This window comes from Gigantopelta aegis, chromosome 1, assembly GCF_016097555.1.
Source record: "Gigantopelta aegis isolate Gae_Host chromosome 1, Gae_host_genome, whole genome shotgun sequence".
In the NCBI taxonomy this organism is placed as follows: Eukaryota; Metazoa; Mollusca; class Gastropoda; order Neomphalida; family Peltospiridae; genus Gigantopelta; species Gigantopelta aegis.
This window is the reverse complement of record NC_054699.1, coordinates 45,058,302-45,076,118: the sequence shown is the minus strand read 5'-3', so window position 1 is coordinate 45,076,118 and position 17,817 is coordinate 45,058,302. Positions and strand designations below refer to the sequence as shown.

General features: G+C 38.9%; 1 protein-coding gene across 1 annotated transcript; it reads left to right on the top strand.

Annotated features, from left to right (window-relative positions):
* Window positions 1-280: 280 nt before the first annotated feature.
* On the top strand, window positions 281-9,678 carry LOC121383590 (nuclear cap-binding protein subunit 2-like). Its single transcript, XM_041513708.1, is given in 5 exon segments — window positions 281-352; window positions 1,023-1,142; window positions 3,680-3,843; window positions 5,362-5,500; window positions 8,310-9,678. Coding segments are annotated over 5 exon segments (576 nt in total). The 3' UTR covers window positions 8,391-9,678.
* Window positions 9,679-17,817: the final 8,139 nt, after the last annotated feature.

Here is a 17,817-nt window from a genome sequence, read left to right as displayed (position 1 = left end):
CGATTTCCAACTGTTACTACGCCGCATTCACAACAAAAGGTCTAGTTGCTTCCTTCGATAACACCAGTCTACTGCGTGCTCTCTGCGTTCAGCAACAGCGAATGACGCTAAAGTTCGCTGACCATTTGTCTGGTTTCCGATGCAGTCCTTTAGCTTAACATGAGGCGCTTAAACCAGTCTAACAAATCTTTTTCCAGCTCGATCTGGTTGAACGCAGTTTTAGTTTTCGGGTCTTTCTGTTACTTACCTCCCTTTGCTGGTTGTGAGTAGTTGGGTGACCATGTCAATACTGGGGAAAAGAAGACATTCGGGGTCTGTTGCCCTCAGTACGTACAGAGACCAACACTATAAGGTGACTATTTTGATGTTTGTGATTGCCTAAAGTAAATACGAAATAGTATTCTTGTCATATTCAGGTCAACTCATCCCTCACTGCTAGTAATAAAATTGAATAATAATTTAGTCAGCGATGAAGCAAACGGTTACTAGTCATTTCGTACCATAGTTTATGGTCATTTCGTACCATAGTGCTTTGGTCATTTCGTACCACAGTCATTTCGTACCTACTTTTTATCATCTCGTACCATAATGTTTGGTCATTTCGTACTATAGTGGTTTCATACTCGGTATCTTATTTTTTTCACGGTATGCCACTTCTTATTTTTATTGTTGACGAATAAACGTTGACGAAAGGTACAAAATGACCAAATAACTATGGTACGAAATGACCAGGGTACGAAATGGTAAAATTGGGTACGAAATGACTATGGTACGAATTGACTGGTTACCAAGCAAACACACACACACACACACACACACACACACACACACACCTGGGAGCGATGATCAGGTTAGGGCTTTACGTGCACATTCAGAGCAAGCTGTTATAGTGTACGCCTGTTTTGGGCACAAGAGCCGGCCTCCGCCGGCTCCTCCGTCCAAGAAAGGTAGGGGTGGGGGGTGGGAGGAGCGATGGTCGCTTCGTTTGACGTGTTAGCTGAGTTTCGTGTTACGTACACCAGGTCATGGGCGACCGTGACTGGTGTACGGGGAAACCAAGAAGCCGAAAAGGAGACGCGCGCCAGGAGGGGACTAAACTGGCAGCTCAACTGCCAGCGCAGCGGCGATTCCTAGTATCGACGGTGCGTCAAGACCGAGATCGCCAACACGGTCCATAGTACATGACTCTTTTAGAGTTAACTTAAATTTTCTTGTTCTATATGCCAAGACCTTCAGAAAAAGTTTGGGTAACACATCCAGGTTAAGTACGTTTTCTCAGCAGAGCACATTTATGATTTTTGGTTAACCGCCAAAAGGCTAAAATGAATATATTGGAGTTTCATGTAATAAATAATTAATTGACACCCATCGATGATTCATACTGATTTATTTCAATTGTATGGGTGTTACTAACTATATTTTAGCATTATTCATTGCCATAAACCTAGGTTGGGGGTACAAAATGACCTTATTTTACATATTTTTACTTGGAAATTGCTTTCGATTTGAAAGTGGCTCAAAGTCTAATGACTTCTCAATCAACCAATAATGTAAGCAGAGTTCCACAAATTGGCCATTAGTTTCTTCATCAAGTGCTCAGAGCAATACAGGTTTCAATTTGATACCTCGGGTTGCTGGATGATACCCATGGGGTCCATTGTATCCCTAAACCCCTCTCGAACAACATGAAGGGGAGTACGACTTCACACCAGTGACGGGGTCGTCATCCTGATAACAGTAGAGTTCGGCGTTGCTCTACTTACACGCAGGCAGCGTTAACACCAGACATGGATAACAACACTACCCATCGACTCCTGAACGTGATGCCCCGTTAAATGTCGAAATTCGTAGATCAGCTTAATATTCAGATTAGACCCACAATTCTGAAACTAAACATAGAATGTATATCATATGATAAAGAGGGGTTGAGCAGTGCAAATTCAACCTATATATAACAAACACTGGGTGGCTCAGGAGCAAAACAAATCAAGGTAACGCCCTATACATATATACTCTTCAAAAAAAGAAACGCAAAAGGGTACAAATGGGTTATAACTCCGATTTTATGTTTCCTACCGGTTCATGCTTTGTGAATATAAGGTCATTGCATGTCCCAAACACATTCCCACGGTTACATTCGATAAAACGCAGCTACTGTACAATAAAGTTCCAAAATGTGAATTTTCGCAAAAACGCAGCCACGTGCAAACCATGTCACCACTGCACGTGCAACATGAACACCGACAGTATAAAAGTGCAGGGTGTTCGCTTGCCTGGCCTCTGTATCTGGCCGACAGTTGACAATCCAGGACATGCCACGTCTCAGTGAACCGCAGAGAAACAATGCCATCGGCCGACTAGACGCAGGCGAATCCAGAACGGCCGTTGCCAGGGCATTCCATGTGTCCCCAAGCACCATCTCCAGACTGTGGGACCGTTACCAGCAACATGGATCAACACGTGACCTCCCTAGATCCGGTCGACCACGGGTCACTACCCCCGGGCAGGACCGCTACATCCGGGTACGCCACCTTCGGGAACGATTGACTACTGCCACCTCCACAGCCGCAGCAATACCAGGTTTGCGCAGGATATCCGACCAGACCGTACGGAACCGCCTACGTGAGGTAGGAATTCGTGCCAGACGTCCAGTTCGAGGTGTCATCTTAACACCACAACACCGTCGACTCCGACTGCAGTGGTGCCAGATTCATCGACAATGGCCTCAACTGCGATGGAGACAGGTGTGGTTCAGTGACGAGTCCCGATTTCTGCTCCGACGTCATGATGGAAGATGTCGCGTGTATAGGCGTCGTGGTGAACGTTATGCGGCAAACTGCGTGCAGGAAGTGGACAGATTCGGCGGGGGTAGTGTCATGGTGTGGGCAGCCATCTCACACACTGGCAGAACTGACCTGGTCCACGTGCAGGGCACCATTTTTAAAAAGCTGGAAAAATTCCAATGGCAAATTGCTGTTGAAATTATGTTTGTACATTACCAATGCACCTGAATAGGAACTCCAAGAAAGGACAGGCATGCAGCCCATCTCTCTTGAAGTTAAACGCCGCAGATGGAAATGGATTGGACACGTCTGCAGAATGCCACCGACATCCATCCCAAGACTGGCCATGCGCTGGACCCATTGTGGAAAGAGAGTTGGAGCCAGGTGACGAAGCTTGCAACGGACAGACAACATTGGCGTTCTTTGGTATCGGCCATATATATGATTGCACACGAAGACGATTAAGTAAGTAATGCACCTGAATGTGTTTGAAGAAAATCTTGTGATTTAAAAATTGTACCTTTTACGAAATATGGATTTCAAGTGAAATTACGGTAAGACAGTGATCGAGATTAAAAAATTTGGGCAGTATCCCAGTTGGATACTAACATTTTCAAAATCTGGTATCCCACCTGAGAATTTAGTATCCAACGTAAATGAAATTCATAAATAACACTGTAACAAACTTGGATGACTCTGTTCTCGTTCCCAGTCTACTGCTACGCTGTAATCGAAATCACATCTATTTTTCAGTAATACTGACATAAATTAATATTTAGCAGTAATCTATAAGTGTTTCTGACATTACTAATGATAAATCTACCTGTATCAATTTTCTGCAGATGGGGAATCAATATCTCAAATAAAATTTGAAGGGAGGAAACATCCAACAAAAACAATAGTGACTTAGAGGTTCCCAGTCCATTGCCATGCTGCTATTGCTCCAGTGTAGCATTAGGGAACAGATTTACGAACTGTTTGGCAGGGCTGGAGACGTCAAGAGAATTGTCATGGGTTTGGATAAAGTCAGGAAGACACCCTGTGGTTTTTGTTTTGTCGAGTATCCTTTTGGTCTTGGAGTTAAGCTGAAATTTAATTCATTATTTACACTATTCATTCCTTGATGTAATTTAGCCCATTTTCCTTTAAAGGAATGCTAAAGCAAGGCTTTTGGACTGGTGTGCATATTCAACGATACATAATGCACATTATTGCTTAATATCAACAAGTATAATCATATAGATAATTAATAAAACGGTTATTATATATAACGGGCACAGCCATTTTGTACCATCCCAGTGAATACGCCCTCTGGGTAGCTGGTGGTTACATAATACCTAACATGTCACGACAGAAACAAAACATACCTGATTTTTGCGAATGCATCGCAATGTTCTGTAATAATAATCATCCCAGTAACACAGCAACATGTATATGTGGTTTATTTTTCAGTACAAAATAAACCACCATTGTCAAAGTGTTGAAATAACTGTATTATATTTTGTATATAAATTAACCCACGTACGGAAATAATAGTTGGAGTGTTTTCTTGGTTAATTGGTCTTTTCTTTTCTTTCCGTGGCCTGTACCTGTGGTTCTTGATTGGCAGGTGTATATTTAGATGGTCCCTAGACACTGTCTAGACACACTAAAAAGACGTGCCTCTTTTATTAAGATCACAGGATATTGTGTGATAACCTCAAATCGTAATGGACTTCACCTGCTTTATTACTGTAAGTTATTCTGTAAAACCCTTGATTAAGTAGACTTTCCCATCTAAAATCACAAAACTGACCAATTAGGTCGTCCCAAAGAAAAGAAAGTTATCACTTGGGTATCGTGATCGTCGTTTTTGCTCGCACGTATCCTACCAATAGGCCTAATAATATGCATTTTTTCTTTGGATTTTTCAAAAGAAAAAAATACTGTAACTCCATTTCGTTATATTGATGCAAATTGAAATATATTTAGTTAAATAGTTTATTATACTATCAAGTCATTTAGTCAGGTTGATGAAAGCGAAGCGCCTTGTCGTAAATTAGAGCATTTGTTTACACTGTGCATAATAGAGAAGTTGGACCTGAGCTGACGTCACTTCGCCCCAAGCTATACCACCGGACGTCACAAAAACAAAACAAAATGGCTGCCCCCAGTTAGCAGGAATAATCATGGTTTTTTATTAATTCTAAAATTACTACGCGTTTTTCATTTGTTAAAATGTCAGTATATGTTGGTGGTCCGGGTATGCATCTTTCCAACACAAGGCTCTTGTTGGAGTTGACCCTACCTTTAAGCCACAGTTTTTAGCAATTTTGTGAATTTTGAAAGTAGCGAGACATGTTACATGATATACATATGGTACATGTACATGTAGTCTTATTAAAGATATTAGAGAGGAAACCTGCTACATTTTCCCATTAGTGGCAAGGGATCTTTTATATGAATCATCCCACAGATCATACTGCCGTCCTTCCTTAAGGAATTAGAAGTGTGATTATTAAAGCAATATTTGTTTCCTTTTTGACCAACGCTCATGTATTTGTCTGCTATAATCTGTTGTTGTCCTTGACGGGTGAAGGTACTATGAGCGTGACGGCGGGGAGAACGCCATGCGCTACGTGAACGGGACAAGACTCGACGATCGCATTATCCGCACAGACTGGGACGCAGGCTTCAAGGAGGGACGGCAGTATGGTCGCGGCAAGAGTGGCGGCCAGGTGAGTTTTACCTGTTTAACAACACCTGTAATTATATCTGTCAAACAACACCTGTAATTATATCTGTCAAACAACACCTGTAATTATACCTGTCAAACAACACACCTGTAATTATACCTGTCAAACAACACCTGTAATTATATCTGTCAAACAACACACCTGTGATTATACCTGTCAAACAACACCTGTAATTATACCTGTCAAACAACATGTGTGTAATTATACCTGTCAAACAACACGTGTGTAATTATACCTGTCAAACAACACACCTGTAATTATACCTGTCAAACAACACACCTGTAATTATACCTGTCAAACAACACACCTGTAATTATACCTGGCAAACAACACACCTGTAATTATACCTGGCAAACAACACGTAATTATATCTGTCAAACAACACACCTGTAATTATACCTGTCTAACAACACACCTGTAATTATACCTGTCAAACAACACACCTGTAATTATACCTGTCAAACAACACACCTGTAATTATACCTGTCAAACAACACACCTGTAATTATACCTGGCAAACAACACGTAATTATACCTGTCAAACAACACACCTGTAATTATACCTGTCAAACAACACACCTGTAATTATACCTGTCAAACAACACACCTGTAATTATACCTGTCAAATAACACACCTGTAATTATACCTGGCAAACAACACACCTGTAATTATACCTGGCAAACAACACGTAATTATATCTGTCAAACAACACACATGTAATTACACCTGTCAAACAACACACATGTAATTATACCTGTCTAAAAACACACCTGTAATTATACCTGTCAAACAACACACCTGTAATTATACCTGTCTAAAAACACACCTGTAATTATACCTGTCTAAAAACACACATGTAATTATACCTGTCTAAAACACACATGTAATTATACCTGTCTAAAAACACACCTGTAATTATACCTGTCTAAAAACACACCTGTAATTATACCTGTCTAAAAACACACCTGTAATCCCCTACCAGTCCACTCGGTGGGGCTATATTTAGGTTTCATCTCCATCTTTTTTTTTCTGTCTGTCCGTCGGTCCCACATATAGTTTTCCGGATGATTTGTTCACAATGCTTTGAGATATTGAGCTGGAATTTTGTGTATATACGTAGCTTTGTCGTGTATTGTTACAGATCATGTTCAGCTTTCATGGCCCTTTAACCATTTCTGGCCCATGAACTTGAGAGGTACAGAAATCTGCTTTCTGGATTCTGTTTTTGGCCAAGCCTCGATATATTGAGCTGAAAGTTGGTGCATAGCTTTATCATGATCTGTTACAAGTCAAGTTTGACTTTCATGGTGATTTACACATTCGTGACAGTTATATCCCTTGAATTTAGGAGATTTGTTAAGCCAAGTAGGGGACATGTATTGCTTTTGCAGTACTCTCAGAATGCTTGTTAAACTCAAATTACACAGGTCTCCAAACATTTGATCATTTGTGTTTTTTTAATTATGAACTGTTTGTTTCTTTTACGTTCATCGGGGTATAAACAAAAAAAATCATCCGCAAACTGGGAATCGGCAAAGCCATTCTCACAGAAGTTTGCAAATAATTTTTTTTTTTCATACCCAGATGAATTAACATAAAAGAAATAACAGACAATACTTATAATTAAGTTTCAAACATATTTTATTTTGATTTATTTTTTTGGTTCTTCAACAATAATGCTCAGTAAGACAAACTACCAATATAAAGTGACTTCATCAGGTATGACGTTCCCAGACAATGGAATGACGTTCTCAGACAATGGAATGACGTTCCCAGACAATGGAATGACGTTCCCAGACAATGGAATGACGTTAAATTGTAACGCAAAGTTTCATGGCCCCATTTTACAAAGTGATCTTTGTGCTAAGATCGCCTCTTCAGTAACAGTGATATGAATGAAAACCATTTTCATTTTAACTTATTTTCGTGCTTATAAGTTATATCCAATTAAGGTTCAAGCACACTGTCCTGGGCACACACTTCAGCTGTCTGTCCAGGACAGTGGGTTAGTTATTAGTGGTTAGTGAGAGAGAAGAGGATGTAGTGGTCTTACACCTACCCATTAAGTCGTTAAAACTCGCTCTGGGTGGGAGTCGGTACCGGGCTATGAGCCCTGTACCTACCAGCCTTATGTTCGATGTCTTAACCACAACGCTACTGAGGCCGGTAATGAAAAACAAAGTATCAATGTATGTGCTATGGGCTTTTATAGTAATAATAATGTGAACTACAAGCTTGATGAAGCGATCTTGGCATTGATATTGCTTAAATTTTTAACTTAGGGCTCAAATTTAATGGCGGCCATGCAGCAAATTGCTGTAGTGTCCTAGTCATATGCCTCAATGACCTGAAAATTAGTTTGCCTGTTACTAATTGGCCATCATACTCGAACACAATCAGTCTAAGTCAAATGGCTTTGCCTAATTCGAGGCCTGGTAATTACCTTATGCACTTATGGTTATGTTAGCACTAAGATCCTTTAATGCAACAGGGCTCTGGCCTGTATTTTGTGATAGACTACTATATACATATGTTACCAGATAATACATGCTTATTTTAATGCCTGTTTCAGGGCCGTACCCTGATCAAAATCCTAGGGGGTGGGGGCACTACCTTTTATAAACAAATGAAACACTATACAAATTAAACCTTGAGATGTGTATGCTATTTTCTGGAGAGAGAAAAAAAGAAAAAAACGTGAGATTCTCAGGAGGGCAACTGCTCCCCTTGCCCACCCGGAGGGTACGGCCCTGTATTGACACCATGTTAATGTTGATTTATTCGTTGCAGGTCCGAGACGAATACCGGACTGATTATGATGAAGACCGAGGGGGCTACGGGAAGGTGATTTTGTCAAAGATCAGAACATGAACTCAAACACTGTGTCATCTCAGAGGGGCCAAGCAAGTGACAAGGGACAATTGTTAGTAGTGAAATGCTTGAAACATGCAATCTGATTGGATAAGCTACAAAGTGTGTAATGCTTGAAACGTGGGATTTGATTGGATGAGCTATAAAGTGTCTGTGTGACAGTGATTGGTACATTGTGTGGATGTGGGTTTTAACAGTACATTATCCGTGATCAAGCTTATATTTGTATCTCAACTAACTGGTGTAGTGGCAAGATTCATACTAGTCGTGTAATTTGCAGATGTTATTTTCTAGACCTGGATTTGGGTCATGTGTAATCTGTTTGGGGTGGAATCACATGTAACAAGAAGAGTTTTGCAGTTTGCATCAAAACTATATTTTACACGGGGTACAATATTTCACGAGAACCGTTGTTCTGTTCACGTGTCGGTTACGCAACTTTAAAATCACGAGAACTGCCAATCGGTTACGTGGTGAACTATTACATTTTAAAATTTAAAGTACCATATATCAATAATGAACGAGAAAATCAGTTTGCCATAGTTCAAGTGTTTTAGGATTAGGTAGGCCTAACTTATAGGTTATGATAACTATATTCATGTAACCGAACAATCGGTTACCTAAGTAAAACTCACGTGAACTGACTTCCTGTTACCTAAGGTTTTGAAATATTGTCCCCTGTTTTACACCTTTAAAAAGTGTGTGTTTCCGGGAACCCGATCTTTACCTAGACAACCCCTGCAATGAACAAAATGTCCACGGCAAAAAAAACATGCCATTGAAGAAAAACCTGTAGATAGTTCAAGGCAAAACGGTGCCATGGAGAACTAAAAACTCCACAGCAATCTCCACGGCATTGCTGATTGCCGTGGGCAACTGCAGGGGTTGCTAGAACAAAGGGCTGATCCTAAATTCCCCCCCCCCCCCCCCCAAGTATTGTAAAGAAATTCAATTTTTTATTAATACCTTTGTAAAAAGAGTATACACATAAAAAAAATTCTGAACCCATACAGGTGACAGAAAACTTCCATACCTAATTATTTCAGCACTTTCCCTAAAACACACAATGATGTTTTTTTGTTTTTTGTTTTTTTTTAATACCTTTACTAGTAGATTGTACTGAAAACTATATTAAAAGTGTATATGAACTGTAAATGACAGCTCATTAATAAACTGTTATAAATGCTTGTATGAGCTCATTAATAAAAACTATTATAAATGCATGTATGAGCTCATTAATAAAAACTGATGTAAATGCGTGTATGAGACATTAAAGAGTTTGTCCTGAGTTTGTTTCCATTGGAAGATGTTTCCAAATAATAAAAGCTTTTTAAAGGAATGCTTAAGCAAAGCTTTTGCAAGTCTAGCTCTGGGTCAGCAGAAAAATTTGCCAAATTATCTTTTAAACTTCCAAATTTTATAGATACTGTACCTAGTTATTTTGTAATAAAATACCAATTAATACTTGAAATTATTTCACCAAATTAAAATAAAATTCACCAGTTCTGGCGAGTACCAGAGCTAAACCTGCTTTTGCACTTGTGTGTGCATACTCAACGATACATAATGCACTTTATTTCTTAATATCAACAAGTATAATCATATAGTTAATTAATAAAACGGTTAAATGTGACAGCTGTTATATATAATGGACACATCCATAGTTTGTACCAATCCATTTAATACACCCTCTTGTGAGCCGGTGGTTACGTAATACTTAACATGTTAGATCAAGAATTAGTCTTAGAACTGAAGAAACAAAACATGGTATGTGGGATAACTGCGCGGCCACCCCTAAAATCATAATGGACATTTTCAGCCGTCCTGCTTTATTACTGTAAATAATTTTGTAAAACCATTGGTTAAGTAGACTCACAACTAAAATCACAAAACTGACCAATTACGTAGTCTCAAAGAAAAGAAAATTATGACTTGGGTATTGTGAGTGGTCGTTTTTGCTCCAACATACCCTACCAAAAGGTCTAATAATATGCATTTTTTCTTTGGATTTTTTTAAGAGAGAAAATACTATAACTCCATTTCATTCTATTAATGCAAATTGAAATATCTTTAGTTAACTAGTTTATTATATTATCAAGTCATTTATGTTGTTTTACAAGTCAGGTTGATAAAAGTGAATCGCATTGTAAATGACTGCTTTTGTATACACTGTGTATACAGGAGTTGGTTGGAGCTGACATCTCTTCCAGATGCACCAAAACAAAAGAAAATGGCAGCCCCCAGTTAGCAGGAATAATCAAGGTTTTTTTATCAACTCTAAAATTATGTGTTTTTCATTTCTTAAAGTGTCAGTATGTGTTTGGTCCAGGTATGCATCTTTCCAACACATAAGGCTCATGTTTGAGTTTACTCTCCCTTTAATGATAAAATTATATATTAAGTAGAGTTTCTTGCCTGCTGGACTGAAGTAGGTCACGTTTGCATTGTTTGGAAGTCCAGACGATTTCTAAATTGTCAGGGTATAGGTGACTGAAATAACATGTTTTACAGTGACTGACATTAAAACATGTTTTACAATGACTGACATCAAAACGTTTTATGATGACTGACATGATTTAAGATTACTGACAACATGTTTTATGATGACTGACAACATGTTTTATGATGACTGACATAACATGTTTTATGATGACTGGCATCATAACATGCTTTACAATCACTGAGATAACATGTTTTACAATGACTGACATCTTAAGTCTCTTTCAGAATTTTGTTGAATAATTATTTATTCGCCAGATTGCCAATTCATGTTTTAAATATTTAAATAAATTAACTGCAGAATGTGGACTGTATTTTAGTGCATATGATTAAATGAGTGTTAATGCGTGTTTACAGATGAGTAAAGAATAAACAGTTTACAAATGTTTGCCAATTAACTGGGCAAGAGAAAGAAAGACTGTTATGACTGTAAACCAGAATTCCCTCAAACCCAGACGTATTTTTAAAATATCTGCAGGAGAGAGTTTCTAAACCAGATACCTCTTAAAACCGGACTTTTTACTTGGTTCCCGGGGGTGTCTGGTTTAGAGGATCAAAATAATGTATTAATATGTAATGGTATTTGTTACAAAGACACTAATAATAGGACACATATATGTTACTATGGCAGCAAACTTATGACAGTGTCCTTAAAAGAGATTGACCAAGCGGCAACATGTTTGAGTTTCATTTACTGAAAGGTCTATTGGTTTTCTTTGAAGTAAATTTATCGTTATAGAATTGGTAATTTTTGTTTTTAATTTACTTACCAAGGGCCTGTATAACTACCTTTAAGGATCTTAGCGCTAAAATCGCTTCATGAAATGGGGCCATGGGCTATAATTAGTTGATGGTACATTTTCTTGGCACATGGCTCATACACTCTGTAATAAAAGCACCAAATTATGCTAATGTGGTAACTAGCATTTGTGCCTTGAAATGACTTCAGCAACCACAACTAGGAATAGTCTTTGCTTGTAAGCATTCAGTAAGGTCAGATTTTATGCAGTGTCATATACGCAGTGGGCTATTTCTCGTTCCAACCAGTGCACCAAAACTGGTATATCAAAGGCTGTAGTATGTGCTTTCCTGTGTGTTGAGATGTTGTATATAAAAGATACCTTGCTACTAATGGGAAAAAAAGTAGCAAATTTCCTCTCTTAAGACTATATGTCAGAATTACCAAATGTTTGATATCCAATAGCTGATTAAATCGGTGTGCTCTAGTGGACACTGGTATTGTGAAACAAAACAAATTAACTTTTTATATTGGACAGTAATAGAGGGAAGGTCTGGTTTGCATGGACTGGAACTGAGTGTAGTCGAAAAAAAAAAATCACCAGTTCCCAGTGAGGTCATCAGATTATGGTTTCTGTTCTTGACTGTGGAAAAAAAACCCTCTCCCGCCCCCTGTCTCGTACGCTTAGGAATATGATGTAAATTCTTAAGCTTTGGCTTTTCACCAGGAATATAAACGGTTTAGCTACAATGAGGCTAAAGTGGTGTTCATACACCAGGGTCCGGTAACACAGCACTCGTAACACTTACGTCAGACGTACACCATGCATAATGTGAGGTGTACGTCTGACGTAAGTGTTACGAGTGCTTTGTGTTACCGGGCCCAGGTTTTCCTTGTGGCAAAAGTGGGGCAAGCTCAATTTCGGTGTTGGTCAAAGAATCAGAATTTAATAGCTAAAATTTTAATCAAATGATTTTTATACAGTTTGATTAGCAGACTCCATAAATGTAATTATATGCGTTATATCCACCAACTCCAGCTTGGGTGTGGTTTGTATGAGTGAACAAATGTAATAAAAATGCACCCAAAATCAATCAGTTTGGGGACACATTTTGAAATTTTTGGCACATTATGATGGAAGTAACAGAAAATTTGAACTCAAAATATTTAAAATGAGTCTTTATAATTATGACTCTATTTGTAATTTCCTTGAGACTCAAAATAACTATACATTTATCTTTAAACCATAGGTGGGCATTTAGCATACCAGGGACTGGCATGTATAAGTCTCGTCTGAAAGAAAGAAAGAAAGAAAGAAATGTTTTATTTAACGATGCACTCAACACATTTTATTTACGGTTATATGGCGTCAGACGTATGGTTACGGACCACACATATTTTGTGAGGAAACCCGCTGTCGCCACTACATCGGCTACTCGTTACGATTAGCAGCAAGGGATCTTTTATTTGCGCTTCCCACAGGCAGGATAGCACAAACCATGGCCTTTGTTGAACCACTTATGGATCACTGGTTGGTGTAAGTGGTTTACACCTACCCATTGAGCCTTGCGGAGCACTAACTCAGGGTTGGAGTCGGTATCTGGATTAAAAATCCCATGCCTCGACTGGGATCCGAAACCAGTACCTACCAGCCTTTAGACCGATGGCCTAACCACGACGCCACCGAGGTCGTTAAGTCTTGTCTGAAGAGACGAATAACTGTAGTCTTCTACTAATCACGCACCTAGTGCACGAGCTGTGCCTAATCCCGTCACCTGGACGTATTGTTCAGGGCCCCATTTCACTAAACATCGTAAGTTTACGTTTGCTGGACGTATTGTTTAGGGCCCCAATTCACTAAACATCGTAAGTTTACGTCTGCTGGACGTATTGTTCAGGGCACCATTTCACTAAACATCGTAAGTTTACATCTGCTGGACGTATTGTTCAGGCACCATTTCACTAAACATCGTATGTTTACGTCTGCTGGACGTATTATTCAGGGCCCCATTTCACTAAACATCGTAATTTTACGTCTTTTGGACGTATTGTTCAGGGCACCATTTCACTAAACATCGTAATTTTACGTCTACTACTAGTAGTTGTACCTGGGGTGTTATTCTCCCCTGCGCCTCCCACCAGAGCCGTACCTGCAGGGGGCCAGTTCCCCCACCCAGGGCCCAATTTCACAAAACATCGTAAGCCTAGTTTTGCACGTAAACGTAAATTTACGACTAAACCAGAATTCTTATTACTATTATAATTCAACAAATATATTTTGAAGAACACATATTTCATTTCAAAAATTACACCATTACGGAAGCTGGAGTATTTTTAAGGACAAGAAAATGAAATATGTGTTCTTCAAAATATATTTGTTGAATTATAATAGTAATAAGAATTCTGGTTTAGTCGTAAATTTACGTTTACGTGCAAAACTAGGCTTACGATGTTTTGTGAAATTGGGCCCTGGGTGGGGGAACTGGCCCCCTGCAGGTACGGCTCTGGTGGGAGGCGCAGGGGAGAATAACACCCCAGGGAAATGTCTCATTTATTTAGCTTTAGAAAACCTAAACGGGGCTAGCTCTCGCATTCGCGAATTGTATTTTAATTTGGTGAATAACTTTAATGTAATAATTGTTATTTTATTATATAGAAAATAACTGGGGTTTTGCACTTTTAACAGTTTAAATACCTGGTTTGGCAAACACGTTTACTCGCCCAGAGCTAGCCCTGCTAAAGATTACTGTCCTTCCACTTATTTTAGTCTAGAACCGGTCCTGGGATGGAACATTAAATAGCAGGGCCCAATTTCATAAAACATCGTAAGCCTAGTTTTGCACGTAAATGTAAATTTACGACTAAACCACAATTCTTATTACTACTAATAGTAAAACTAATATATACTCTTCAAAAAAGTTGGGGAACCTGAAATATTAATGTTAATATCAACTATTAGACCGAACATACGTTTTGACCACAGACATCCTAGTAAAGAACGTTCAGGTCTGTTTAACAACACACCGAAACACACACCATAGTTTGCACGTACATCACGCAGTTGCCCCGTACACGTGCGTGGGGTGTCATTCTCGATTTTGACAATTCTAGAAAGGTCGATTAATGACGAACATTATTTCTGTCAATCTTTTTCATTCTGTTGATGATACAGCTGTTATTGTTTTGTTTTTAGTCATTTTTGTTTGAATTTGGGATTTACTGAGAAAAAAACCCCGTCAACTTTCAAATTTTACTTCTGACCCCAATTGTCCTTCAAGATCTTTTATGGTCATAAAACCTACTGTAATACCAATCTGATCAAAATTAGCTCTACTGGTCTACCAGTAGATCTAATAGCATTGCGTGGACTCCCATGTCCAGGTGACATTTCATTTATAAATAATAATTTAAATATCGACCAATTACACGTCGCCTTTTATAGCGTTTTTTATTCGGGAGAAAACAAATTCTAAAAATATCGGGCGAGACTATTTATGCAATAGACGAACTTGTTGGTCTATTTTAACATTAAAAAATGGGGGGAAAGTGCAGTAATAAACTCTGGATTGTTTACTAGTATAAACAGATTTTATGGCTATACCATCACGGGGTGGGGGGTTTTCGTCTTGAGTGCAAGTGCGAATAATTTTTACATGCTCATATACCACTAGAGTTTCGAGCATGTCCGTCCCGGGGCCTGTCTCTGGATAGCCAGGGGCTTGTCCCGGGACAGAAAAAAAATTAAGCGGACAGTTTTGAAATTTACATCAAAAAATTAAATAGTGGGCCTTTAAAATTTTGATGCGCATCTCTAATTAATATAATTAATAAAGAAAATTCTGCTCATTAAATTTGGTCGCTAGATTAGATCGGGTGGTCAAAAAGAAATTAGATAAGATCGGTGGCCTGACTCGGGAAGGAGGGGGGGGGGGGGGGGGCGTAGAGTTGAAAATGGGCAGAATTTTTAAAATAGCAATTAGTAAAAAAGTTAACAGAATTTTTTTTAAAAGAGTTACAAGCCAAAAATAAAAAGAATTGACTGCTCGGTCGAATATTTATATAATTTGGAGCATTTTAGGACAGTACAAAAATAAATAAGAGAAAGAATAGAGGATCAGACTATTTAATAATATTAAAAAAAGAAAGTAATTTCGACAAACTTTTGAACGAAGGTCTAAAAGTTTAAAGTCCGATCTGTCCACGTGAGTTGCCTCGTTAAGGTCGTTAGGGTGCACAGCTTGTAGGGACGAGATGGGTTGCATCCCGTCACGGAAACCCCTAGAATGACAGTCAATAGACGTTGAAGGTGTAGTGCTGTGCTGAAATACAGATCTTGAGAAGCCGGATACGTCTGAACGAGAGAGAGAATCAGACTAGGGTATAGTCCAGTCGTCATGGGTTGGTATAGTGGTGCGGACGGGCCCGACTCCTGAGGATACGAGATGGTATCACAATAAAACAAAGTAAAGTCTAGAAAAGAGTAGTAGGGGCCGACCCCGCTTCCTATTTCTTCTTAGAGTGGGGCGGTCAATCTTCCAGTGCTGCTAGGACAGGCTCGGACATGTAGAGACTAAACGCGAACAATCGTGGCGTTCTGCAGAATGGCCGTCATACGGGTCACGAAAAAAACAAGTCAACATAGACTGAGAAATGACGTGGATGCAAGGAATCTCGCTAAAAAAGAATCCAACCTGGTGGTGCAGACTGTCGAAACGAGAAGCGTTCCAGCGTTTAATCAGTTCCAGTGGCCACATACATCCCAGTAGGAAACTTCACTTCGCTGACAAAAACAACGAAGTGAAGGATCCCGAAGTCGAGCCGCAAAAGCACGTGCAGTGTGCACAAGCGAAACAAACACGTCTTACCGCATCGAGCTCCAGACTGGGAATCTTTCGTCTTGAAACGAATTTTATATAAGATTTTATATTGAAATTAGTTTCCGGCATACTTCGTAATTCACCCGAATCATTTCGTATACCCTCGGTATAATCCCGAATGTTTTCAAATTCTTTTCAAATCACTGGCATGATTTTGAAAGTAAGGTTTTGATTGGTCGATTAAAATGTCAACTGGACATGAGCTCCAATGAGGTTCTGTAATAGTAATTAACCAGTGGTATAAATTTTAATTATATTGCTGTAATAGTGAACTACCGGTTGTAATGTTTGCCCAATTAATTCACTATTATCATATAACCATTCCCCACAGCTAATATACCTTACAGTTTTGGCAATTGTAAATTCTTATTAGAGTTCCCCTACCTTTTTTTTTGAAGAGTATAGTTTAAAATACACATATTTCAATTTATTTTTACCTTAAAATGTTCCATCTTCTGTAATGATGTCAGTTTCTGCGTGAAATAGATGTCAAGCACGTATGGCCGGTATACCTGCTAGTCACAGACGTAAACTTACGATGTCTTGTGAAATAGGCCCCTGGTCTAGTAAAGTGATAGGGTTCAATATACCACAGTTGTCGTGAGAGGAAACCATAGGCTTACTACTACTGATAAGCAACCCACATTTAACACAGACTATGCTCTGTCTCTGTAAACAGCATTGAACATGTGATTGAAATAGAAAATAGACAAATCATTTATATATATATATATATATATACTGAACAAAAAAAGAAACTTCCGATTTGTACATATAGTCGTGGCAGGCCATCGGTCTACAGGCTGGTAGGTACTGGGTTCGGATCCCAGTCGAGGCATGGGATTTTTAATCGAGATACCGACTTCAAACCCTGAGTGAGTGCTCCGCAAGGCTCAATGGGTAGGTGTAAACCACTTGCACCGACCAGTGATCCATAACTGGTTCAACAAAGGCCATGGTTTGTGCTATCCTGCCTGTGGGAAGCGCAAATAAAAGATCCCTTGCTGCCTGTCGTAAAAAGAGTAGCCTATGTGGCGACAGTGGGTTTCCTCTAAAAACAGTGTCAGAATGACCATATGTTTGACGTCCAATAGCCGATGATAAGATAAAAAATCAATGTGCTCTAGCGGCGTCGTTAAATAAAACAAACTTTACTTTGTACATATAGTATTTGTTGTGTTAAAGAATTCATTGTGTAATGAAATTATATAGGTAGTATTAGCCTTGAGCTATATTATCAGGATTCATGAATTTTATCGATTATTTTTGCACTGTTAATCGTCGACAACGTGAAATTCAATTTGCACGTGTA